Here is a 27,344-nt window from a genome sequence, read left to right on the forward strand (position 1 = left end):
CAGTTTTGTTTGGATGCTTATGGAAGTTGTTATGGAAACAGTTTTGTTTGGATGCTTATGGAAGTTGTTATGGAAACAGTTTTGTTTGGATGCTTATGGAAGTTGTTATGGAAACAGTTTTGTTTGGATGCTTATGGAAGTTGTTATGGAAACAGTTTTGTTTGGATGCTTATGGAAGTTGTTATGGAAACAGTTTTGTTTGGATGCTTATGGAAGTTGTTATGGAAACAGTTTTGTTTGGATGCTTATGGAAGTTGTTATGGAAACAGTTTTGTTTGGATGCTTATGGAAGTTGTTATGGAAACAGTTTTGTTTGGATGCTTATGGAAGTTGTTATGGAAACAGTTTTGTTTGATGCTTATGGAAGTTGTTATGGAAACAGTTTTGTTTGGATGCTTATGGAAGTTGTTATGGAAACAGTTTTGTTTGGATGCTTATGGAAGTTGTTATGGAAACAGTTTTGTTTGATGCTTATGGAAGTTGTTATGGAAACAGTTTTGTTTGGATGCTTATGGAAGTTGTTATGGAAACAGTTTTGTTTGGATGCTTATGGAAGTTGTTATGGGAACAGTTTTGTTTGGATGCTAATGGAAGTTGTTATGGAAACAGTTTTGTTTGGATGCTAATGGAAGTTGTTATGGAAACAGTTTTGTTTGGATGCTTATGGAAGTTGTTATGGAAACAGTTTTGTTTGGATGCTTATGGAAGTTGTTATGGGAACAGTTTTGTTTGGATGCTAATGAAAGTTGTTATGGAAACAGTTATGGAAGTTGTGAAACTCACAACATAAAGTAAATACTTCAGTCAGTTGCCTTTTAAATTCGAATTGTTTGATTGATTATTTATTTTCGAATTGTTGAAAATATATTCATTTTACGTTTATTTGGTTTATTTATAGGACTCACTCTGAAGCACTGAAATGTCTTCGCCGTAGCCAAAGCTATTCCCAAGGATGTTGTTCAGAAAGAAGAGATGAGAATGACATTGTTCAGAATCCAATATGTCCTTCAAAGAACAGTCAAATGCGTTTTGACATCCACAAGAGACACAGTAATACACAGCTACAGTTAAGTAACCACAACTCAAGCTTAGAGTCTCACAGAAGCCACAATAAGCTTCAACATTTGGTCCAGGTTTCTAATTCCAATCACACTTCTGAACGTATCCTAAACTGTCCTGGTTTTCTTCCAACTTCATCTGTCATATCTTCTCTGAACAATTCCTTTTCCTCTCCCAACCTGGATGAAGATACAGACATGGTTACCAGAAGGTTCAAGAAAGGTTCCGTGTATGAAACTTTAGCCTCGAAAAGTGGGTTAGACTTTGCCCCTGTAATACAAGGTAAACCATATCGGGAAGGGATCAACAGTGGTAAAAGTTGGTGTTATACATCCTGTTCTTCAGGACGGCGACAGTCTCTCGACCTCGGTGGAAGCTGTCTGAACATCAATAGTACTACAGTAGAAAAATATAAAAATTCGACGTTTGGTGCCAAAAACAAACGGTGCTTTTCTCAGGAAAACTTGTGTCATCAAATTTATGGCCCAAATAAACAACAACTAGAAAAAAGTACCATTTCTTTTCAAAGTATGGGGGGGAACAAAGGAATTAATAGGGAAAAATCACCACCTCCTCCACCTCCCCCAGTTAGAAAATCAAGCATGGTATATCACAAGTCAATGCTTACTCATGAGAAATACCCATCATGGCCTGTAGCATCTGTTGGACTAGAGTCTTCCTCTTTACCAGTAACAATGACTACTTACCGATCTCATTCCTGGACTGACCAAACAGATTATCCTAAAGTTCGAATAGCTTACTCTAGGCCCAAGAAATGCTTTAAGATTTCAACCAATCAGTTACAACCAGTACCAGAAAAGGGGGCAGAAAACCCAGGTACCAAACGTAGTACAAGTCTCGAACCAGACGTTCGAATACCTTTGAATTGTAGGACGTTAGAGAGTGAACCAACAATGGCCGAGATTGATTCATCTTTGAGACAAGCTTTGACTAAAGAAACATCAGAAAAGATTGAAAACAGATCACAGAACCGTCCATTTTATATCCCAAGATGTTATGGTGATATAGACTACAATATTCCTTCTCCACCAGAACGAGATATTTCTATCAACCAGGAACGTGGTATCCACAAAGTAGAATCTTGTTGGAGCAAATATAATGACTTTCTGAAGCACTCTATTGGTTATTCTGCTTTGTCGACTTCAACCTACGAAAGCCAATTATCACTGTGTAAGAAAACTTTGGGTCAGGATAGTACAAAAGCAGAACCCTGTGAAAACGGAACGCCATTTCTAGATAGGCTTCGATTGGAATATCAAGCATTGAATGCCACCTGGCCACCACCACTTAGCAGTGACTTTGTGGAAACACCTAGTGAAACAGGAACCTTTGTTGAAAACGTAGAAAGTGGCAGTGGAAGTAGCCAAGAGACCATGAAGTGGCATGGTTCTTACAGTGACCTGAGTTCCTTTAGTGTCCAGATGTCCAACCGTTCGTCATTATTTGATAGTGGTCTTTCGACAATGCCTGACAGCGGACGCTTGTCACCACAGTCCTCCTGTGACGGAAGCATATCTACCATTTTTCTAGATCCAAGAACTCGAGCGTATACGTTCGCAAGACACGATAAGCAACTGGAAAACATAGCTCACAGTTCCAAAGTTCAAGCTCCGAAGAGACACGAGTCAGAAAGTGTTCTTTACTACACGCCAATCCTGAGGCAAACTCACAACAGAGGTTCAAAAAATCTACATAAATCTGTTCCCATAGATGTAAACAAGCAAGAATCTACAGGAATCAGCGTGTCTCAAAGAGTAAAGATGTTCCAATATGAAACAGAGGAACAAAAACCCATGATTTTTTCTCCTTCATTTCCTGGCTTTTCACAGACGTTAATGGAACAACAAAGTGTTGTTTGTAATGGAGTGAAAAACAGTATATCGAAATTAACAGTTTCTCAAGAGGACACAACCCATCTCTCTGGTAATGGAGAAACAGGAGTTCAAGCAACAAATAATAAAGTACACGAACAAGCAATGGAAGCAAGCCACGTGTCATCGAACCGCTCTGTTCGTAGTGTATTATCAGGATCTGATAACTCTGGACAAAGAATATTGTATCTGGATCCTGGAAAAAAGCACCGCGTTTCGGATCCAGAGCTTAAGGCCATCCAGAAACAGGCCGTGTTAGCATTTTACCAAAGGCAGAAAGGAATCTCCGAAAGTCAACCAGTCGGTCAAGAACTCAGTTGTTCTGTAACTGTCGCACCTCCAGTTGATAACCCTAAGAAATCGGCAAACCAGAAAGCCTTGTCCTTACCAGTAAACAACAAACGTTACATAGGAAAACATCTTTTATTGTCAAGAACAACTGAGGCAAATACAAGAAGGTGTAGAAGTAGTGAAAAACTTGGCAGTGTACCTGAAGACGCCATGTTTGAAGGCAGACATGGCGAAGCGTCAGAATTCTGTGAAACTGTAAGCTTAGACAAAAACAAGAGAATCGACTCTAAGCTGGTACACCAACAAAGTCTATCTGTTCCAGATCTGACAGATCTTCGGTTCAGTACCGTTATTCCGTACACTATAGAACCTTCAAGTAGCCGAAGGTCACTCGATAACCAGTGGTCATGCGAATCTCTAGATTCTGGACCCCTTAGTCTTCCGGTAATAGTCAACTGTGAAGACAGCGGTGAATTACGAATGAACAGAGAACCGGGCGCTCAGAATAAACTGACCACATCCGCTTCAAACAGCATCAAACTGGTGAGTTATCAGGTTTTATTTTCAATTAACAACCATTGTTGGAGTTCAGGTGCCCCTCGACTTTCGTGTCTGATAGGGTCTTTGTTTTTAATATTTTCTTAATTAAGCTATGTAAAAACAGGCAAATTTGCACATTTTCATTTACATAAGATCTGAATAAAACAACATATGAATCACGATTTACATGTATTTATATTAAAGTTATACAAAAATGTTTAGAAGTGAGTAGTTTTTGAGATTTGCGACTGTAATGTAAATCACTTTTACGTATCAGTCCCCAAATATAATCTCCCATCATGTTTTCGTTATACGCTCCCAGGTCACGAAAGCAAAGTTTGAAGAGAAAAATAGGTCTTTTCCATTTACTTTAGGCATAAGTAATTGGGAAATAACACTTTCTGTCCAGGAACAAGAAACAGTAAACATTTTGTTGGTTAGTGTTATTGTTGTAAATATAAGTTACTCCGCTCAGTGCTTGTTTTAAATCCTATATTTATGTTTTAATATTTCCCTATAGTTTTCATAGCAAGCGCTTCTAAAAACAAGAACATACATTTGATTTATGATAAAGCTACTGTTATTACGAGGTCATTTACCGCTGTTCATAATCGTGAACTACTTGACCAGAGGGAAACTTTAATTAGTCAGTAGTCACCTTATCTCCAATAATTTTCGTGCACGGATTGATTGCTACTCTTATAAAGTAACTGCATGAAATATGGGGGATGTTTCTGGCATTGCCCAGTTTCGAACGTGGGCTCGCCAACTTCGACATTCAGAGCTCTCTACCAAAGGGAAGAAAAGCCAGTAAGCAGAACCATAACACGCACCATCCACATCAAGGGTTTGATCGTCACTCTTATAACACAGTCTTAGCTTGAAGTGCGGAAAATATTTTGTAGTATTGTACAGGTTCGAACCCGGATCACCAGTTCAGAAATCGAGAGATCTCTACCACAGGGCTGATCCTGAATACTGTGTAAGTGAAGAAACCAGTGCGTCTTTGAATAAAAGTATCTAGACAGCTGATGATTAAATTAGTGTAGTGCATAATCTTTATTTAAAACAACAACAACAACAAGACCACAAATTCGAAAATAAAAACTTTACTGATGCTGAAGTGCATGAAAGTTAATTTTTTCTTCTTAATTTTATGGTAGTAAATTTTACAATCGTTTCTACTTCCAGTCTGCACGTGAAACATTTAAACTTTCATAACACAGACCTGCGAATTTAAACTTCATAAAAGTTGATTTGTTCTTATTCAGAGGCGGCGCCACTGTTCTTATTAACATATTTTAAAATAATTCAGAAGCCCGGCATGGCCAGGTGGTTAAGACACTCGACTCGTAATCCGAAGGCCCCAGGTTCGAATCCCCGTCACACCAAACATGTTCGCCATTTCAGCCGTGGGGGCGTTATAATGTGACGGCTAATCCCACTATTCGCTGGTAAAAGAGTAGCCCAAGAGTACGCTGCAAAAATAGGGACGGCTAGCACAGATAGCCCTCAAGTAGCTTTGCGCAAAATTCAAAAACCAAAAACAAATAAGAACTCAAATCCTTTCGACTTGTGTATTTGACCACGCTCAAGTTCTTGTAGATTAATTTACTCTAAGCTTGCCTAAAAAAAAATTCAGTTTAACCCTTAAATGGCGGCCATCATCAATTAATACTTCTCCTTAGAGATTTTGATGAGTAATAAAATCTAATCGAATACACATGCTTGTTTTGTTTATTTTGGAATTTCACGCAAAGATGCACGCTAGCTCTCCTTAGTTTAGCAGTGTAAGACTAGAGGGAAGGCGGCTAGTCATCACCACCCATCGCCAACTGTTGGGCTACTCTTTTACCAACGAATAGTGGGACTGACCGTCACATTATAACGCCCCCACGGCTGAAAGGGCGAGTATATTTGGCATGATGGGGTTTCGAACCCGCGACCCTCAGATTACGAGTCGAGTCCCTTATCCGCCTGGTTATGCCGGGCATAAGAATTGGGCAAAACACATACAACTGTGTGAAGCTACTTTGCACTGTTTTGTCGTTTTAGCTCTGACACGATTTGTATGTATCCCAAGTCGTTGCAGCTTTGAATTATCAAATTTAAAATTTTTGTTTAGTTTCTATTAATCGTGTCTCGTTTCTTTGTGATTCCAGTTTTGATTCCTCTTGTTTTCCTCTGTTATTAAACCATCTGTCTTTTCGTAAGATTCGCATGAAGAAAGTTCTTTCGCTGTTTTGTTTTGCATGTATATCTTAGCTTCAACCTCGGTTGTTGTGATTTAAATCCTGCACGTGTCTGTCGAATATCTCTGTCAGAATCACCATAATTCTTGAGGATATTACATTCATTCATCTGGACATCAGCCCCGTCACACCAAATATTCCCGATCATTCAGCCGTGGGGGTATTCTAATCTGACGGTCAATCCCACTATTCGTTGTTAAAAGAGTAGCCCAAGAGTTGGCGGTGGGTGGTGATGACTAGCTGCCTTCCCTCTAGCCTTACACTGCTAAATTAGGGACGGCTAGCGCAGATAGCCCTCGAGTAGCTTTGTTAGATATTCAGTACAAACCAACCAAACTGGACATCAGCCAGTAGGACTTGTTAGAAAAAGATGACTTCGTTGAATGGTCAACATTACAGCCGCACGTTAGAGATTAATATGACAATATTGGTCACTTATTTGCACTCTGTATGCGTGGCTGTTTTGTTTTGTTTTTCATCCGTCATCTTTTTGATAATTACTAAAGACTGTCCATGTTCGTCCCCAGGCGTGTGATAATTTTCGCTTTTCATTTCTTTCCTATTTAAAAGTATTAAAATTAGATAATCATTAAGTTCACCTATATTTAATAATGGAAAGATATATTATGCGATAGGTGAACGACTAATTATATTATGTTGCTTTCTGCCGTTTTGTTTGTTGTTTCGTTTTGAAGACAGAGACAGATGAAATTCAATATTGTGGATAAAACTCAAAATGAATGTGAAGAGAAATAAAAAGAGATGATAACAAATGAATGGAACCAGAACCAGAAGAACCAGTGGAAAAATAATAAACGAGAGGAAAAAGGAAAAGATGGAGAACAATTGGAACAAAATAATTTGATAAAGGCACATAAACTAATCTAATGAGACAAGACAAGAAAAGCTTTTTAAAATGTGCCACTGTGTAACTTAGTTTAAACACCATATGGTTGTCGTGACAGACTAACATGGCTGTTTCTCGAAACTTGAGTGGATTAGCGATTAGCGTGGCCGGAGTGTAAGTCTGAAGGTTTATGGTTCGATCCTCTTGCCCGAAATTCACGCTTTGCACTCTGCGACCGTAGGTGCGCTGTAACAATGATTGGCAAGTCCCTACTACGTGGCCAGATCAGAGTAGCCATATAGTTGGCGGTGGGTGATGTTGACTGGCTGCCTTCCTTCTAGTTTATTGCGTGGAAATTAGGAATGGCTATACGCAGCTAACCCATTTTGTAGCTTTGCGTGGAAATTCTGTAAACAAAGAACAAACATGTCTACTCTTGACTTGCTCACCGGGTTCTAATAAAAACCAAAACCATAAGCAACAAGCACGCAAGTTTCCAAATTCCTCGTTTGTCAAACAATCAAAAGATTAAATTTTATAATGTCACGTGACATATGTCTTGCGTGCGCAAGATAATTATTACTGCTACTTGTTTTTTCTTTCTTTGTTTCGGAAGCCTCACAGTCGAGACCCTACCGTCATCATTACTGTTACTCAAAGATAGCTTTAAAATTAAAACAAACAAAAAATAACATTAAACCTTTTATTTCTTCAATATCCGGGGCACAAGAAGGAGAAATGAACTCGCGCCTCCAACTTGACCTGAAGAAATTCTAACAGAAGTCTTTTGCTTGGTGGTTTGTTGTTGTTGTTTTTCCAGTTCAAAGCAACAAATGCACACGATTGACTGATTTATTTGAAGCGAAGACACTGTCACGGTACGTAAGTGGTCCCCATATTGTTATATCACTCGAAAATGTCACTTGTTTGTATTAGTCGTGTTGAAAGAGACAGTTGCAATGCTATCTACGTCAAAAAGACGACAGGAGCTATTCACCGGTTCAATTACAAGACACCTCATGTTTCGCGTTCTCGTTTTGGCACCGGTCCAGGTTGCCTCGAATGAAAAAAAGAGACACTCAATATTGACTTGTGGCGCCCTCACCTCAGCGATCCGCGCATTCGACCGCTCCAGACTCCGCCTCGCGTGTTGCAGTTATTGCACGAGCTTGTGCCCTTTTACTGTCGTTGTCTTTGCAAAACCCAAACGTAACAGGAGCTCACGTGCTGTTTAAACGTCGTTATATATATATTGCCGTGGTGGTTTGGCGGGCACAACTGGTCAGATTTCTAACTATTCTCCGGTAGCTGCAAGAAATCGCTTTTTCGTTATGATATCTTTATATGCTTTGGGTGTTACTATAGGGGTCTGTATATACTGGTTCCTGTACAGTGGATTAGTTCGAAGATTTCGAGTGACACATCAGGTAAATTACGATTTCTTTTGGTGATTTATCCGACACTTCATCACATTGGCAGCAACTTATTCACACCGCATTTAATCGGATCCACATTTTAGTTTTGTTAAAACGTATTTTTAACAATCTAACGTTTCTTATTTTCTGTATTAATATTGAAAAACGCCCTCTGCGTAATTGTTTGTGTACTAACTAGAGCCCCCTTCTGTCCTTCGATTTAAGCGCCATTGGTTTGTTTTTAAAATCAACCGTTACATACCAGTCGTTTTAAAATTCGTTGTAAATAAAATTCATGGCACACACAAAGTTAGTAAAGAACGTTAGTTCAAAACGAGGACCTCACGCTGACATCCAGTTTTAATTATTCCACGTATAAAGATAACTTTTAGGTCTAGAGAAAGATCCTACAACAGATACGGGTTTTCACTTTATTCCAATGTAAAGCAGTCTTCTCTGCAATGTAGTACGTGTAAAGCAGTGAAGCCATCCACGAGGTAAGAGGAAAACTTGAGCAAAAGATTTAAAGACTGAATATTGTGCGTGTGAAAACCAGACTCTGCATGACATTTAACTCGTAGAGTTCTACAAGAGCTATATTTGTTTCAAGTAGAAACACAATAAACTATCCCCCCCATCATGCACGCACGCACACACACACACGTATTCACACGAAACAAATCTTATGAGGTACAAATTGGTCGTACGGCGGTGCTCTACATTTTAGAGTCGTGGGCAGTTCTGAATCCGTGCGATATCACAAAGCATTCCCAGAATTTCAAGCTATAAACGCGTTTTAAGAGTGACAGTCAATCTCTTAAAGTGAATAGTGGGTGGTAGGGTGTGCTGACTTCCCTTTGTTTAAATAGTTGAAAACTAGGTACAGCAGCAGATAGTAGTAATTGATCCCAATACAATTCTTGGTATTTTCTCGAACCTGCAGATTACGACAAAGAAACCATAAAAGTGATTTACTGATCAGATTCACCTCATAATAAGACACTTTTTTCTTTTGGTGTTTTTGAAGATTGACCTAGAAATAAATACCTGTGTGAGAATGTATAAATTTTTTTTGTTAAATGTAATATTTGCGTAAACATGTTGAACGAAAACCCTATGTAAAAAAAGTAAAAAAAAATAATCTTGCTTTGGGTGTCTAAGCACCGTAAGAAAAACGTATATATTTATTATTAACATAGTTCCCCCGCTAGGACAACGGTAAGTCAAGGGTTGAATTCTCCTCATTGGACAAAGCTTTACTATAAGAAACATAAGCACACATACACGTTATTGATACAAAAATGTATAACTTTTTGTGATAGTGTAAAAGCAGTCACGTTTTACCTAGTAGCCTTTCGTTATCATAAATAATTGTTTTTGTACAGATTCGTTCAAACATTAAACGCGTTTCGTTTAGGTTTACATTAGATAAAGAACAGTGCTATTGACTTAAAATTAAGCAAGTATGATATTCTTACTAAGGGTATTTATAAAGAACATTGTCCATTTTAATGACGATGGACTTCTATAGTTCATATTACGTAACCGTAATATTTTTCCTCACCTTTTAAACTAAAGTTATCCATTGTTGAACTCCACAAAACATCTGAATGTAAGAACTAAAATGAAGCCTAAAAAAAAGACACTAAAGGAATTTTGTGAAAATAAACTAGAAACCTTTTGACCAAACGAAGTCTAAGGTTATTTTCTACTAGGTAAAATAATCTAGTAAATAAGTGGTTAGGTTTAATAAAAACACTGAAATGAAAGCTTTCTCTGCTATGGTCAAACACTTTACAATAAACTCTGGAGTAACTTTCAAAAATAACATCTCACGTTTTGCTGTTACGCAGAGTTACTCTCGGGGGTGTTTTGGTTTGGTTTGTTTAGAATTTCGCGCAAAGCTACACGATGGCTACCTGCGCTAGCCATCTCTAATTTAGTAGTGTAAGACCAGAGGGAAGGCGGCCAGTCACCACCGCCAACTCCTGGGCTACTCTTTTACCAACGAATAGTGGGATTGACCGTCACGTTATAACGCTTCCACGGCTGAAAGGGCGAGCATGTTTGGTGTGACGGGGATTTGAATCCGCAACTCTCGGATTACGAGTCGAGTGCCTAAACCACTGGGCCATGGGTGTTTTAAACAAACACGTAGAGGAAGTTTGTTTTTATACATTGAGCTATATGCTGTGTTCACTCGGGGGAATCGTCCCCCACGAATTTTAATGTCCGTTATCCCACTGGAGGACCATTAAGAAAAATGTGTAATAAGCAGTGAGCTTGTTATTGGAGGTTATCTCTCTCTGTTCTGGTGCTAACATTGTTAATGTGAAATTAAAGTTTACACAATGAACCCGACCAGTGAACCTTACGTCATAAATGATAACCTAGATCTATTTTCAGATCGAAGTGAGAAATATTCACACACATTTCACGCCTAAAATATTTAGGAAAATAATTATAAATTCAAAATAGAAGGCGATTACCTTAGAAAGTTTCGCCGGGAGTTGGCGAAACGATAAAACTTTAAAACTACATCATCCAGATGCTTCTTGTCTTAAATAAATGTTTAATAAACGATCTCAGACTTAAGCCTCAGTCAGTTAAATCAACGAGCGGCCCCGGGCATGGCCGAGTGGTTAGGGCGCTTGACTCGCAATCTGAGGATCGCGGGTTCGAACGTTACTTATTCCAACAATACTCGCGTTTTCGGTCGTGGGGGCGTTATAATGTGACGGTTAATTCCACTATTCGTTGGTAAAAGAATAGCCCAAGAGTTGGTGGTGGGTGGTGATGACTAGCTGCCTTCCCTCTAGTCTTACACTGCTAAATTAGGGACGGCTAGCTCAAATAGCCCTTGTGTAGCCTTGCGCGAAATTCAAACCAAACCTTTACCTGATAATCGATAAATATTTTTATTCCTCTATACTATTCTCCAACAGCCTGAATAAAAGTTGCTAACGCCGAACTTTAGTTTATAATTATTAAAAATGCATTAATATTAAAATATTTTGCACTCTCACTCTTAGTTGATTTAGTTTCGTTGCTAAAACTTAATAATTCTTAAACCATTTATGTAAATCCTTTTGCGAAGTAAGCTCGAGGTGCGATAAAACTGTGATTAGATGTGTAAAAACTATCGTTTCGAATTGAGGTTTTTTTCCTGTGTCTTCATAGGTAATACCGTATAAGTGTGTTTTAGATACAATCCAATAACGGTAATAATATATGTATATGTAACACTTCACTATTCGCCTCTCTGAGATTACAGCGTAATTTTGGCTACCACATGAATAAAATATTGTTATTACTACAGTATTATTTTGTTTTATATCCAGGTGAGTATTCTCTCCTATCCAGTGGCTTCAAACCTCCAGATTAAAAAAAAGAAATTGGGGTAGATTTATGGTTCAGTCTTCCCATGGAGCTAACGAAAGGCGGGAGTTATCAAATGATAACGATAAAAACGTTGATTGGATGTCTTCTGTATTAGTGGTTTTTAGCAGATATTTGTTTCAATATTCTGAATATGTAATTATTCAAAACACCTCCAGGTTCCAGTTAGCTTATCTTTTTATTTATATTTTTGGTGTCTGAAGATAGGTGGCGCTTTGCAGCTTTAGGCCTTTACACTGATGGCTGTTCTTACAGTGCAAGTTGTACAGGAGTCAGTTAACACTCCTACGAAAAGTGGGGCCTAATAGACCCCAGAGCAACTTGAAAGGTTATTAATATTAGGCTAATAATTTTGTATTTAAATGAAATTGCCATTTAAATATTGTGCTTATTAGTATTAACGTGTAAACCTGGGCTACGCGTATTATATTTACTATTTTGGATGTATATATTTTAAGGTAAGCGAGGGGCCTAGTAGTTACCATATCGGACTGGGCATTCATGGGTCTCGGATTCGAGACGTAATCCCGCCACACCGACGCTCCGCACTTTTAGTTGTAAGTTCGTCAGGCCACTCTTAGATCCAGAGTCGACCCTCAGGCTGCAATTTTTGCCGAAATGGCTTACGTTTATCTCTCTTGTGTTTTAAAATGAGTTGTGGCTATGCCTTAACCACTGGAATCTCTTTTGACGTAAGGGTAAATGTACAAATAAAATGGATAGTGATATAAAAAGTTCACATTTCTTCGCTTTCAAAGTTTTTAATCTCATCACTTCGACATGAATTAAATACATATTATATTTCAAGGCTGGAGAGTTTTACGACTTGGGAGTTTTTCTTCATTACAACTGAGCCACCAGGTGGCCGAGTAGTTAGTTTGATGGGTTGTGTATGAGAAGGCCCAAGGTTCGAGCTGGGCTCTCGTTATGGTGTTAGGCACGCTTTGAATAATTTACATTGTTCAATTCCGGCTTTCAGTGAAGACTAGGGTTTAGGCGACTGGTGTTACTGACGTGTCGTCCTTCCTCTGTTCGACAGCTTTTCATAGGAATTTCGTTCAACCTATTTATTACCTAAAATCAAAAATATCAGATACCCTCAACAGTCTGAAGATGGAGAGCGAAATAAACTGAGCGGAAAAAAGACTGCAAAAAACGAAACTAGGTGAAATAATATAATATATTATACAGTAATATAAAGTAATACAATTGACGAATTAATAACTATAAGTGAACAAAATTTAAATTTTAAAGTAAAAAGGTTAAAAAAGTAGAACTGAATCGGTTCTACTGTATATTTTCATCCTTGAATGTTCAAAATTAACTCCAAAACTCTACCACGTGTACTTTAGATCGAAAACATTTATTTGTTTGTTGTTTAATGGCCCCAGTGGCACAGGGGATTTACAACGCTAGAAATCGGGTTTTGTTACCCGTGATAGGCAGAGCACAGGTAGCCCATTGCGTAACTTTGTGCTTACCTTCAAACAGATTGTTTGTTGTTAAGAGACAAGCCACACAATTGGGGTATGTGCGTTACACACACATTGCAAGTATACAATTCAACTGTTTTTTTTATAAGGTCTCAGGCATACCATTGAGACACTGGCAAGGGGCGGCCCTGCATGGCCAGGTGGGTAAGGCACTCGACTTGTAATCCGAGGGTCGCGGGTTTAAATCCCCGTCGCACAAAACATGCTCGCCCTTTCATCCATGGGGGCGTTGTAATGTTACAGTCATTCCCACTATTCGTTGGTAAAAAAGTAGTTCAAGAGTTGGCGGTGGGTGGTGATGACTAGCTGCCTTCTCTCTAATCTTACACTGCTAAATTAAGGACGGCTAGTGCAGATAGCCCTCGTGTAGCTTTGCGCGAAATGGAAAACAAACCAAAATAAACCGAGAAGGGTTTTTTTCCTACGGATAATTGGTTAGAATAAAAAATTTTAACCAAGTAAATATTAGCTGTTTGTATTTAACAGGATAGTTTTACGGTTTGGTTTATTTTGAATTTCGCGCAAAGCTACACGAGGGCTATCTGCGCTAGCCGTCCCTAATTTAGCAGTGTAAGACTAGAGAGAAGGCAGCTTTTCATCATCACCCACCACCCATCCTTGGGTTACTCTTGTACCAACGAATAGTGGGATTGATCATCACATTATAACGTTCCACGGCTGAAAGGGCAAGCGTGTTCGGGGTGACAGGCATTCGAATACCGCGACCCTAGGATTACGAGTGGAGTGCCTTAACCACCTGGCCGATAGTTTTATGTTTCTGTTTAAATAAACGCCTGTTTTATGGTCAATGAAGACGACACTGAGTTTTGTGTTATAGACACGGCTGATTCAGATGAGACGAAACGTTTGTTTTGTTTCTGTCTTCCCATTTTTCCTTGGAACAGACAGTTTCCTTTCTGAATTTGACATCTAAGTTCTGAATGGTAAGAAATTAAATGCTTGCTAAAGAAGGCCGCTTCATTGTCCTAGAAACGTTCCAGTTATCTGTATCATATTAAATCCTGTTCAACGAAAATAGACACACATGCCCCGATACCGTGTGTCGTCGATTTCTGACAGCCGACAAATTCTGTGCTATCGATCAGCTGTAGGAAAATTAAAAAAACAACAACAATAAAAGTCCAGTCAGACCAACAAGTGTCTCGGAAATTTAAATTCGTCCTAGTTTTTACCATTACACAAATACTCTGAGTCTAATTTTAAACGTGTCATGACTACGTCTCAATCTTTGTTGTTTTTAAGCAAGCTGAGTGTTAGAAAGACTCCTTTGGTTCAGCCAAACGTACAAAACTTTATTTTCGAATTCCTTACCACTTGAAAATGTATTACCACTCGATGTTTACCAGCAACTATTTGAATTGAGCAGAATATATTACCGTGATAACTCTAACATTAGCTGTTTTATAAACATGAGATTTCCTATCGTCTGTTTGTTTGTTTTGAATTTCGCGCAAAGCTACTCGAGGACTATCTGTGCTAGCCGTCCCTAATGTAGCAGTGTAAGACTAGAGGGAAGGCAGCTAGTCATCACCACCCACCGCCAACTCTTGGGTTACTCTTTTACCAACGAATAGTGGGATTGACCGTCACATTATAACGCCCCCACGGCTGGGAGGGCGAGCATGTTTGGCGCGACCGGGATGCGAACCCGCGACCCTCAGATTACGAGTCGCACGCCTGAACACGCTTAGCCGTGCCGGGCCATCGCGTAAAGCTACACGAGGGCTATCTGCGCTAGTCGTCCCTCATGTAACAGTGTAAGACTACAGGGATAGCAGTTAGTCATCACCACCTACCGCCAACTCTTGGGCTACTCTTTTACCAACGAATTGACCGTGGCGTTATAACGCCCCCACGGCTGAAAGGGCGAGCATGTTCGGTGCGACGGGGGATTCGAACGCCTTAATCCACCTGGCCAACTAAACAAAGAAATGTGATTAGAATAATAACAAACTTAAGTTAGAAGGCTATAAATATATATTTTACGAAAAACCTCCGGATGAATCAAATTCCAATGTTTCGACTTACTCATTTGTTCTATTATAATACCCCAACAGTTTACGACGGGTGGTTTGGACTTTCTGTTCTCCTTTTAGTCTAAATTAAAAATATAATGAGACCAAAGGCACAAGTCAAAACGTGGAGTATTTTCTCTTGGGATACTCCGGAGATTAGTGCTTGATTGTATAACGCACCCATGGCCTCGTTGTTTGGAGCACGTATGGTTAGCATGCCTGATTTTGAATCCGATGGTTCTTTGTTCCTATCCCGTTATTGAAAAATCGTACTCTGTACTTCGACACCGTATTTGCATTAAAGAAGTGGCAGATAAACCTCGCTATTCTATTAGAGTACTCCAAGAGTTTGGGACGAGTGCTTCCCTCCCGTCTATCAGTTCAACAATAGAAACAATTAGCGCAGATAGCCCTTGTGTAGTTTTGGGTGAATATTCGAAAGCATGCGTTTTCGCTGTAAGGGGACGAGGACCGTAAACCCTCGGGTTCACAGTTCAGGCACGCTCGCTACTTGGTGTGTCAATTGAACTTGTTTTTCTTATCTAAATAAACTAACAAAAGGACGTGACTTCTAAGAGAAAGACTTTGTTCGTAGAGATAGGCCTACGTGGAGACTGAGAATGACCCATCATTTAGCCCAACATCGTGAATAACAAATATCTTCGAATCCAACAAACTAAGGCCCCGGCAAGGCCAGGTGGTTAAGGCGCTTGACTCTTAATCTAAAGGTCGCGGAATCAAATCCCTGTCACACCAAACATGCTTGCCCTTTCAGCCGTGGGGGCGTCATAATGTGACGGTCAATCCCTCTATTCGTTGGTAAAAGAGTAGTCCAACAGTTGGCGGTGAGTAGCTGTCTTCCTTCTAGTGCTACACTGCTAAATTAGGGACGACTAGCGCAGATAGCCCTCGTGTAGCTTTGCTCGAAATTCAAAACAAACAAACAAACAAACAATCTACAAACTTCTATCATCGATGACAAATATCTCTCTATCCACAAAAAAAAAAAAAAAAGGTGTACATGGTGAATGAAAAACGTCTTCTATCCAACAAATTGTTCATGGCCTTAGGTTTTGTAACACGTCTTCAAATTGAAATTTGTGGTTCTGGTACCATGTGTCGTTTAAGGTTGTCAATAAATAATAAGAGCTTCTTGGTAGCGCTCACGTGGTTAAATATCGGGTTTGCAGAAATGCATCGATGTTCGGATCGAAAATTAAAGCATACTTTTACCGATAGAGATAGAAATTCATTTCCTCCGAAGAATTTTCAACCGACGAAGGTTGTGGTTTAGGATGCAGAATTAATACATAATAATGATATAAAATATTATTTATCAATAAAGAATCAATATAAATTGGTTTAGTGCATAGGGGAAAAGAAAATAGAGGATGAATAATCAGAAGAAAACACTGAATCAATAAAAATTAAAGAGTTTCTCAGTGGGGGCTGTCTGTGCTATGTCCATCACGGGTATTGAACCTCGATTTCTAGCTTTGTAAGTCCGCTGATTTTACTACAACCCTTGCTGTAGTAAAATACATATTTACACAAGGAAGTTAGTGTGTCCTTAGGATTCGTGGTTCGCGACCCTTTACCGAAAGAAAAAAAAACGTCCTACACTTTGGAACGATCAAGTCCCACTTTTCGATCAGACAAGAATAACCCAACTATTGGCGGCTGTTGCTGTTAACTATCCGTCTTCATTTTAGTGTTATATTTCAAAGCTAGAGGCGTCTTTGTTCTGATAGTCCCCATGTAACTTTCCGAGAAATTGTCAAACAAAGAAATAAACCTGATGAAAAGGATGTCTTTGAGATCTTCGTTGTTCGCTCACATTCCATATATATCTACAACTAGTGTTCATATGCCTTGGAAACATGGCTACTTTAGCTAATGGTTTGTAGTGTACAGCCTGTTTAAAACCAATAAGAAAAAAACAAAATCTACCTTGGGACTCGCTACAAAAAATCAGGGTCTCGCTACGTACGAGAATTTAGTTAATAAATAATCACAAGGACTGAGAAATGACTTTTTTTTTTTTAAATTTCTTTTTAGATTAGAATCTCGAAATAGACATCTCGGTTTTGTTCGGGTTTTTTTATGCGCATGTGTAGTGGTGCAAGTTTTAATACGGGAATGAAAATAACATTGGCACCATTTTAGAAAATTAAATTGTCTCTGTGTCGGTAATTTATTAAAACGTAAAATTATACCATTAGATTCAGTCTTGGCGACCCACCCATACTTACTGTTTAGCGCATGCGCTATTTATTTCCTAAATGTCAACGTCCTTATCGCATAAAGAAATGTATTTTCATCAGCTTTTAAATATTTGAACGTACCTCCAGTAAATTTTTATTTCGAATTTTGATATGTATAGAAATAGACTAAGTGTGTGGAAGAGATGAACCTAGAACCTTTATAGAACATATAACACCCAGGTCAAACTGTTTTTATAACTACACACGTTTGTTTAAAAAATAACGTTAATTGAATCGCCAACTTTGGTGTCTCGTAGGCAAACCAAACCATCCAATATTTAGTGATGTTTGTTTGTTTGTTTTGAATTTCGCGCAAAGCTACACGAGGGCTGTCTGCGCTAGCCGTCCCTAATTTAGCAGTGTAAGGCTAGAGGGAAGGCAGCTAGTCATCACCACCCATCGCCAACTCTTGGGCTACTCTTTTAACCAACGAATAATGGAATTGACCGTCACATTATAACGCTCTACGGCTGAAAGGGCGAGCATGTTTGGCGTGACGGGGATTCGAACCCACGATCCTCAGATTACGAATCGCGTGCCTTAACCACCTGGTCATGCCAGGGCCCTCTATAGTTGGTTTTAGTAATGAAAACTTCGTCATCCAAGAACACAGAGAATTAAAAACTTATAAACTTATGAACCTTCCGACGTTTTTGTTGTTTTTTGTCGTTATAAAAGAATCAACCTTTAAAATAGGGTGCTGTGTAATTCTTTGCAAGCAAAATAAATTATTTACATGTTAAACAACATGGAGGGATAAAACTTTCAGTTTGATGAATACGGACACGTGCTCTCGTTTGTTCTGCTTTTGAGAATCAGCGAACAGACTGACTGAACCAAAGAGGTACTAGCTACTGAATCTACAGCCTTGGAAATGTCTCGAAAATTGAATAACTGTGTTTCACGAACTCAGTTCTGTTCTTTGTGCTGTTGGGTGGGTATTGATTTATCTGGTACTTTCTTGGGGGAGGTACACGTGTGTCACGCAAAAGACACGGGACAAGTCAGTTTTATCTTCCGTTAAACTTCTTGGAAACATCTTTCCAGTTAATTTTTTAGATTTCTTAGTGTAATAGTTATCAAGGACCACGCGTTTTATTCAGTTACCATAATGATAACGTGTTATGACACAGGCACGTATATATTTACTAGTGTAATAGTGGTCTCGGACACCAACCGCATCTGATAAGTTACCAGTTTAATAACATGTTGTGACACAACCACATATATACTTACCAATGTATTCGTGATCTAGGACAACAGAATATGTATTTATTAGTGCAATTATGACTTAGGACAACAACCACATATATATTTATTAGTGTAATAGTGACCTATGGTAACAATCGCATCTAATCAACTACCAATCTAACGTGTGATTGTTGTGCTAAGACACTATTATACTAGTAGCTGGCATAACACCGATTGAATTTAACGTCACAGGTAATTTCATGGCAAGTATGTCCAAAAAACTGAAAACACAACCACGAACCTACTAAATCGTATGAACGGTTTTTTGTTGTCGTTTTTTACCTTTCGTCTCGATAAGCTTATAAACTTGCGTATGGTGGTCACAGACCTCAAAGATTGATTGGCTGGTTCATACAAAACTTGGAACGGAACAACATGAGCTGTTTTAGCACGGAGTCAGCGCCATCTCGAGAAAACACTGATTATGTGTGGCCTATGTTTGGCGTGCTTCGACTGTGAATCCGAGGATTTCTGACAGGCGCCCAGTTACCGAAAAAACAAACAAACAAACGCAATCCGCACCTTTGTGCTGTATGTGCATTATAAAAGTGACAATGAAATCCCATTAATCGGTCAACTAAGAGTATCCAAACACGTGGCGGTCGATGCTATGTCCGACTCACTGCCCTTCCATCTAATCTGTCAGCTCAAAATTAATAATAACTGTGTGCTGACGCCCCTCGTGTAGCTTGTGCGAATGTCCAGACCAAATGAGTGTCATTCTGTGAACGGTAAAACTGGATTATTGTAAGAAACCTTTAGATAAATTAACATGTTAATAAACAAATGGCAAATTTCCTTTTTTAAACAGTTATGTCTATTCGAACTGTTACTTCATTGAAAGTAAAAACAAAAATGTTGTCATAACATTTTTAACACGTAAACTTGAACAGTTACTGATTTTATTGTAAACGTCTTCGTCATAAAACCGCCTGCTGTCCTAAATATGTTTTTATTTGACGAAGCATTTTTTTTATTCTATTCGTATATCCAAATTTAATGTATAATTTAATACCTTTAATGAAGTTACCACTTCTTTTGTAGGGGGCGTTTGTTTGCCTTCTGACGATAAAGTGTTGTTAAACAAAAATGTGATAACTTCGGTTGCCTTACAACTAATTTAGATATAGAAATACTGTAACTGAATACCGTGTAGTTAAAGTAACTTGGGAATATTTCACATATGAAATGTGGATAACTCCCCTTTTATGCAAATACCTTTCAGTTTATTAAAGGAAATAACCTCAGCTTTTATTCCCCACCCCCCTCTGTTTTAGACAGATGAGAACACGTCTACATAGACACTACTTCATATTATTACTTAAATTGCTCTTTACTAAAGTTGATTAATAATTAAGAAACCACAATTTAAGTAAGCATTTAATATTAATACAGTTTTAGCAAAAATAAATATAAAGACCTTTCAAGTAATAATTTAAAGTATGGACTTCACTGCTTCGTGTAAAAGGTTATGCTGCGTAATTTTATGATCTTCCCAACATCGTACTTATTCGAAACCTTTAAAGACGTGGGTAACATTTGGTAATAGAATTCTCTTTTAAAAAAATCCTAAAAACACGATTGCGTCGTCAGAGTCAAACTTAATGAATGGTGGAGCAGGAAAATAAAAGCTTTATCAATCTAACCTAGTTTTTGGTGGGATGATGATTCGAACCTTCGACGTTCAGATTATGAGTTGAGCACCTTAATCAACTGGTCATGCTAGGCGCCAAGAGAAATGGATATTAATTATGGATGATTATCGTAAAGTTTTTTTTTCTTCTAATAAACTTCTGCCTTTCTGTTTCCCATCATCATTGGTAAGTTTACGGGTTTGTTGAAATCGTGGGTTCGATTCCCCAAGGTAAATAGAGCGCAGATAGTCCATTTTTGTGTTTATGAAATACAAAGCGCTCAGTGTTCTTCTGTACACAGAAACGTTTCTAATAAGCTGAAATTCGAGAATTACACTTGCATCGATCAAAGCCGCTACCATCGTCTGGTGGAAGTGGAGAAACAGAACTGGTGTTCATGTTCTACTTGGAGCTCGGTTTAAACCTAAAGCTACGGCACTTTTTCCTTTGTTGGAAAGGAGATCCGTTAGATGGCGGAACGTATCGCAATTGATTGTGCGTAGAAAATGACCCTAACACGAATGTTTCTGTTCAAATCTTCATCAGTCAAAGTTCTTGCAACTAGATCCTTTGAATGTCAGTTGACGCCAGTGGTTGTTTTGAGAGTAAGTCCCAGTGTTGTGTTATTTACAAAGGCACTGAGTGAAACATAAAACGAATTCGACGTTTGAGCTTTTACACTAATGGATGAACCAGCGGATGTTCTATGTATTGTTTAACTGTTCATTATGCTACCATTTTACCTGTTTTGTTCGAGAGTCAAAAAATGAAAAATCTTTTATGAAAGAGAAAATAAAAAATTGTTTGTCATACGTTGGTGTTTTTGTTGGGTTTTTTTTGCAAAACAAATTTAACTGGGTTATTGTTTATTATATTATTGGCTACTTTTTAAATTAAATAGAGGTTCTAGCCGTTTAAATTTCAACAAGTATAGTTCATGCAAAGTTTCTTATTTTTATTGCAGGCCATCGAAGGTGTTCTAGCGTCACAGGAAACACAGTCAGTGACTGGATCTCTGCCAAAGTAAGATTGTTGTAATTACCAAATAATGTTATATCACTGCAGTGTTAGAAACAATCTGATTCGTGTAACCTGGATTTTAAAATTTCACAATTTCTTCATAGCCACCACTGTTAACATTGTTAGTTTTGGTAATAGTTATTAAAATATTTTCTCTCTTACCTACATTGTTAGCTTAGTTTCTTTAATTGTTGGATCACTGAATTAACATCACTGTTTCTTCACTGAATCGTAACAACATGCTGTCTCTTACCTACAATGTTAGCTCAGTTTCTTTACTTGTTGGATTACTGAATTAACATCACTGTTTCTTCACTGAATCGTAACAACATGCTGTCTCTTACCTACATTGTTAGCTTAGTTTCTTTAATTGTTAGATTACTGAATTAACATCACTGTTTCTTCACTGAATCGTAACAACATGCTGTCTCTTACCTACAATGTTAGCTCAGTTTCTTTACTTGTTGGATTACTGAATTAACATCACTGTTTCTTCACTGAATCGTAACAACATGCTGTCTCTTACCTACATTGTCACCTTAGTTTCTGTAATTGTTAGATTACTGAATTAACAACACTGTTTCTTCACTGAATCGTAACAACATGCTGTCTCTTACCTACATTGTTAGCTTAGTTTCTTTAATTGTTGGATTACTGAATTAACATCACTGTTTCGTCACTGAATCGTAACAACATGCTGTCTCTTACCTACATTGTTAGCTTAGTTTCTTTAATTGTTGGATTACTGAATTAACATCACTGTTTCGTCACTGAATCGTAACAACGTGTTGTCTCTTACCTTCATTGTTAGCTTAGTTTCTTTACTTGTTGGATTACTGAATTAACATCACTGTTTCTTCACTGAATCGCAACAACATGCTGTCTCTTACCTACATTGTTAGCTTAGTTTCTTTAATTGTTGGATTACTGAATTAACAACACTGTTTCTTCACTGAATCGTAACAATATGCTGTCTCTTACCTACATTGTTAGCTCAGTTTCTTTACTTGTTGGATTACTGAATTAACATCACTGTTTCTTCACTGAATCGTAACAACATGCTGTCTCTTACCTACATTGTTAGCTTAGTTTCTTTACTTGTTGGATTACTGAATTAACATCACTGTTTCTTCACTGAATCGTAACAACATGCTGTCTCTTACCTACATTGTTAGCTTAGTTTCTTTACTTGTTGGATTACTGAATTAACAACACTGTTTCTTCACTGAATCGTAACAACATGCTGTCTCTTACCTACATTGTTAGCTCAGTTTCTTTACTTGTTGGATTACTGAATTAACATCACTGTTTCTTCACTGAATCGTAACAACATGCTGTCTCTTACCTACATTGTTAGCTTAGTTTCTTTACTTGTTGGATTACTGAATTAACATCACTGTTTCTTCACTGAATCGTAACAACATGCTGTCTCTTACCTACATTGTCATTTTACATTATTTAATTGTTGGATTACTGAATTAACATCACTGTTTCTTCACTGAATCGTAACAACATGTTGTCTCTTACCTTCATTGTTATTTTACATTATTTAATTATTATATTATTAAATTAACCTCACTGTGTCTTCGCTCAGTGAAGACACGTGGTATGTTTTAAGTAAGAGCCAAAACATGAAACTGAAACATATTTTCTGCGCATGTTGTTATTAAACATTTTAGTTGTCTGTCAAAGAGACAAGTAATACATGGCCCATTTTGGTTCATAGAACAAACATTACTGATTACAGTCACGTTATTGTCCCATTTTATTGTAACTTTTGTAAAAGAAATGAACAATACAGATATTGAAAGTTAACTTACAATTAAGTGGAGGAATACGTTTCAATATTCGTTAACTATGTTTAAGGTTTTAATTCAATAAGAATAGTTTAACATGTTAAGCTTCAACTGCGCTGTTTAATATTCCTTTGTTAAAATAAATTCTATCACCTAAAATTTATTATATTTTAAGTTTCTGAATATTCCTTGTTAAAACATTTATTCAAAAGACCTTTCATTGTTTAGGCTTTATATGTTTTGTTTTTTTAATGAGATGAATAATCCCCCGTTGCACCAAACATGCTCGCCCTTTCAGCCGTGGAGAAGTTATAAAGTTATAGTCAATCCCACTATTCGTTGGTGAAAGAGTAGCCTAAGAATTGGCGATGGGTGGTGATGACTAGCTGCCTTCCCTCTAGCCTTACACTGCAAAATTAGGGACGTCTAGGTGGTTAAGGCACTCGACTTGTATTCTGAGGGTTGCGGGTTTGAATCCCCGTCATACCAAACGTGCTCGTCCTTTCAGCCGTGGGGGCGTTATAATGTGACAGTTATTCCCACTGTTCGTTGGTAAAATAGTATCCCAAGACTTGGCGGTGAGTGGTAATCACTAGCTGCCTTCGCTCTAACCTTACACTGCTAAAGTATGGACGGCTAGCGCAGATAGCCCTCGTGTAGCTTTGCGCGAAATCCAAAACAAACAAACAAACAAACAGTTAATGACACGAGTAAAATACTGGCACACCACTGCTACAGTATTCATCGCAATATTCATAAAACGAATATCAGTAATTCCAATCACGTTACAGTCCCATTCAGCCGTGTTACTTTGTCAAGAAACTTTACAACACGCATATTGAAAGTTAACTTACAATCAAGTGAGCAAACACTTAGAACATTACGATTTTGTAGCCTCGTATTTATTCCTGACGTTTCGTATCTAAGTGGCAGACCAATGGAAACAGAATGAACATCGCTACGAACCATTTAAGTTCTCTCATGAGATGGCAGTTATATAACCCGCGGGTACTCTATGATGAGGAACAGTTAACCTGTTAGCTAATGGTGCCTTGTAATGTCGGTTCAGATCGTTAGGTGTTCCTCTATACCACAGGGATTCGAAAGATGAACAGTGTTAGTGCAGCCAATTAAACTTAAGTGGGCGTAACTGTCTGTACAAGTCAAGAAAATGCATATTTTATACGAAACTTCTGAACATGTGTATATTATATTAAATAATATATATATATATATATATGCACGTGTTTATGTGTATTTAAATGTGTGTTAATGGTAGATGTTGTCAAACGCTTTAAGATAAATCTAAAATTAATTATCTAATCAATCATAATCGAAGATGGGGAAGTTTAATAATAATGTTTAATATAAATTGTGTTTCTCTTGTGTTGGGTAAGTTGGGTTTGTTTATCTTTCAGCATGAAATTCCACACTCTGCATCCTGCATTGTTCCCATCACGGGTATCGAACCCTAACTTATGTTAAACCTAGCGTTATCCTTAAAGATGGATCTATTGAATTGGAACACCGATTTCCTTAGAGTTTATTTGATGTTTTGTTTAATATCGAAGACCGAAGTTTAAAAAAACAACGTAGAACTTGATATTTTAACACTAAAAGTTAAGTACAATAAAAACAAACCAAAAGGAAGGATCGAGTTGAAAACAGCAAATCTAAACTTCTCACTAATGTTAGTTTGTTATAACCTAAAACAAGCCTAAATAAAAATAAAAAAACGGCTATAGTGTAGGATTTGTTTGTTTGTTTGTTTGTTTTGAATCTCGCACAAAGCTACTCAAGGGCTATCTGTGCTAGCCGTCCCTAATTTAGCAGTGTAAAACTAGAGGGAAGGCAGCCAGTCATCACCACCCACCGCCAACTCTTGGGCTACTCTTTCACCAACGAATAGTGGGATTGACCGTAACATTATAACGCCCCCACGGCTGAAAGGGCGAGCATGTTTCGCGCGACAGGGATGCGAACCCGCGACCCTCAGATTACGAGTCGCACGCCTTAACACGCTTGGCCATGCCGGGCCACTATAGTCTAGGATATAGAATCTACCCTAGGTTTGGAGATGGCTGAAGAAGTAAGACCCACATAGCGGTGGGGATACGCTGTCTATTAGTTTCAACTTCCATACGCCAGTCTCGTATAAAGAAATAAAATAATGGAGTAAGAAAAATTAAAATTAACATAATAGAAATTAGAAATAGGAGAGCGAGATGTGGGTGGTCAAGCCCACAACGTCCCACATCTATATCACCTTTCATTGCCTGCAGAAAGTTGTGGGAAGGTGACTGCTCTCCAGAGTAAAGAAGAAGAAGAAATAAATATAAAATAAGACTAAGGTACTACCAGTTGATGGTAAGTTAAATAAACTGACCTCTTGAAGTTAGCCTTTCAGCCCCCGTTATGTTAGGTACTAATTGGTAACACCATAAATTTATTTTATTTCTTTATATAGGTGGGTTTGTGACTTTGGCGTTTTATGGCACAAAGCAACTAGGTTATCTGCACCCTTTATATGGGACTGAAAAATGGTAGTTAAGAGTGATAGACAGTGTATCCTCACCGCATTGTGGGTCCTACTTCTATAGTTACCTCCAAAACCTAGGGTACATTCTATATCCCACATTACAGCTTCTACCCTGGGATCCTTTATATTGGTACATCGTTTTTTATTTTAGTTTTGGCTAGCTTTTGGTTATAACAAACTGTATATGTGTGTGTTTATTGTAAACAGAAATCCACTGGTCTCTCATAAGTACAGGGAACGTTTATGTTTATTTTGGGATTAACTGCAAGAAAAATCCCACATTTAGCATCAAACATAATATCCAAATGGTATTTGTAACATTTATCAACAAATAAAAACATGTTGATCACATAAATTCCTTCTCCATGTGAGGTATGTGCAATGAGATGTAAAACAGCAACGTCGTGACATAAATTATATTAAGTAGTAAAGATGTGCAATGAGATGTAAAACAGCAACGTCGTGACATAAATTATGTTAAGTAGTAAAGATGTGCAATGAGATGTAAACCAGCAACGTCGTGACATAAATTATGTTAAGTAGTAAAGATGTGCAATGAGATGTAAACCAGCAACGTCGTGACATAAATTATGTTAAGTAGTAAAGATGTGTAATGAGATGTAAACCAGCAACGTCGTGACATAAATTATGTTAAGTAGTAAAGATGTGCAATGAGATGTAAAACAGCAACGTCGTGACATAAATTATGTTAAGTAGTAAAGATGTGCAATGAGATGTAAAACAGCAACGTCGTGACATAAATTATGTTAAGTAGTAAAGATGTGCAATGAGATGTAAACCAGCAACGTCGTGACATAAATTATGTTAAGTAGTAAAGATGTGCAATGAGATGTAAACCAGCAACGTCGTGACATAAATTATGTTAAGTAGTAAAGATGTGCAATGAGATGTAACACAGCAACGTCGTGACATAAATTATGTTAAGTAGTAAAGATGTGCAATGAGATGTAAAACAGCAACGTCGTGACATAAATTATGTTAAGTAGTAAAGATGTGCAATGAGATGTAAACCAGCAACGTCGTGACATAAATTATGTTAAGTAGTAAAGATGTGCAATGAGATGTAAACCAGCAACGTCGTGACATAAATTATGTTAAGTAGCAAAGATGTGCAATGAGATGTAAATTAACGTCGTGACATAAATTATGTTAAGTAAAAGATGTGCAATGAGATGTAAAACAGCAACGTCGTGACATAAATTATGTTAAGTAGTAAAGATGTGCAATGAGATGTAAAACAGCAACGTCGTGACATAAATTATGTTAAGTAGTAAAGATGTGCAATGAGATGTAAAACAGCAACGTCGTGACATAAATTATGTTAAGTAGTAAAGATGTGCAATGAGATGTAAAACAGCAACGTCGTGACATAAATTATGTTAAGTAGTGAAGATGTGCAATGAGATGTAAAACAGCAACGTCGTGACATAAATTATGTTAAGTAGTAAAGATGTGCAATGAGATGTAAAACAGCAACGTCGTGACATAAATTATGTTAAGTAGTAAAGATGTGCAATGAGATGTAAAACAGCAACGTCGTGACATAAATTATGTTAAGTAGTAAAGATGTGTAATGAGATGTAAAACAGCAACGT

The 27,344-nt window shown here is 37.8% G+C and overlaps 1 protein-coding gene across 4 annotated transcripts in view; it reads left to right on the top strand.

The window, feature by feature from the left end:
* Nucleotides 1-27,344, top strand: part of LOC143228781 (uncharacterized) — a 234,203-nt gene that overhangs the window by 141,689 nt on the left and 65,170 nt on the right. For all 4 annotated transcript variants that reach the window (XM_076460135.1, XM_076460134.1, XM_076460136.1 and 1 more), the window contains 2 exons: nucleotides 899-3,785; nucleotides 21,338-21,396. In XM_076460135.1, coding sequence (XP_076316250.1) covers nucleotides 899-3,785; nucleotides 21,338-21,396 — 2,946 coding nt within the window. The remainder of the gene's footprint in view (nucleotides 1-898; nucleotides 3,786-21,337; nucleotides 21,397-27,344) is intronic.

This window comes from Tachypleus tridentatus, chromosome 10 (genome assembly GCF_004210375.1).
Source record: "Tachypleus tridentatus isolate NWPU-2018 chromosome 10, ASM421037v1, whole genome shotgun sequence".
Lineage (NCBI taxonomy): Eukaryota > Metazoa > Arthropoda > Merostomata > Xiphosura > Limulidae > Tachypleus > Tachypleus tridentatus.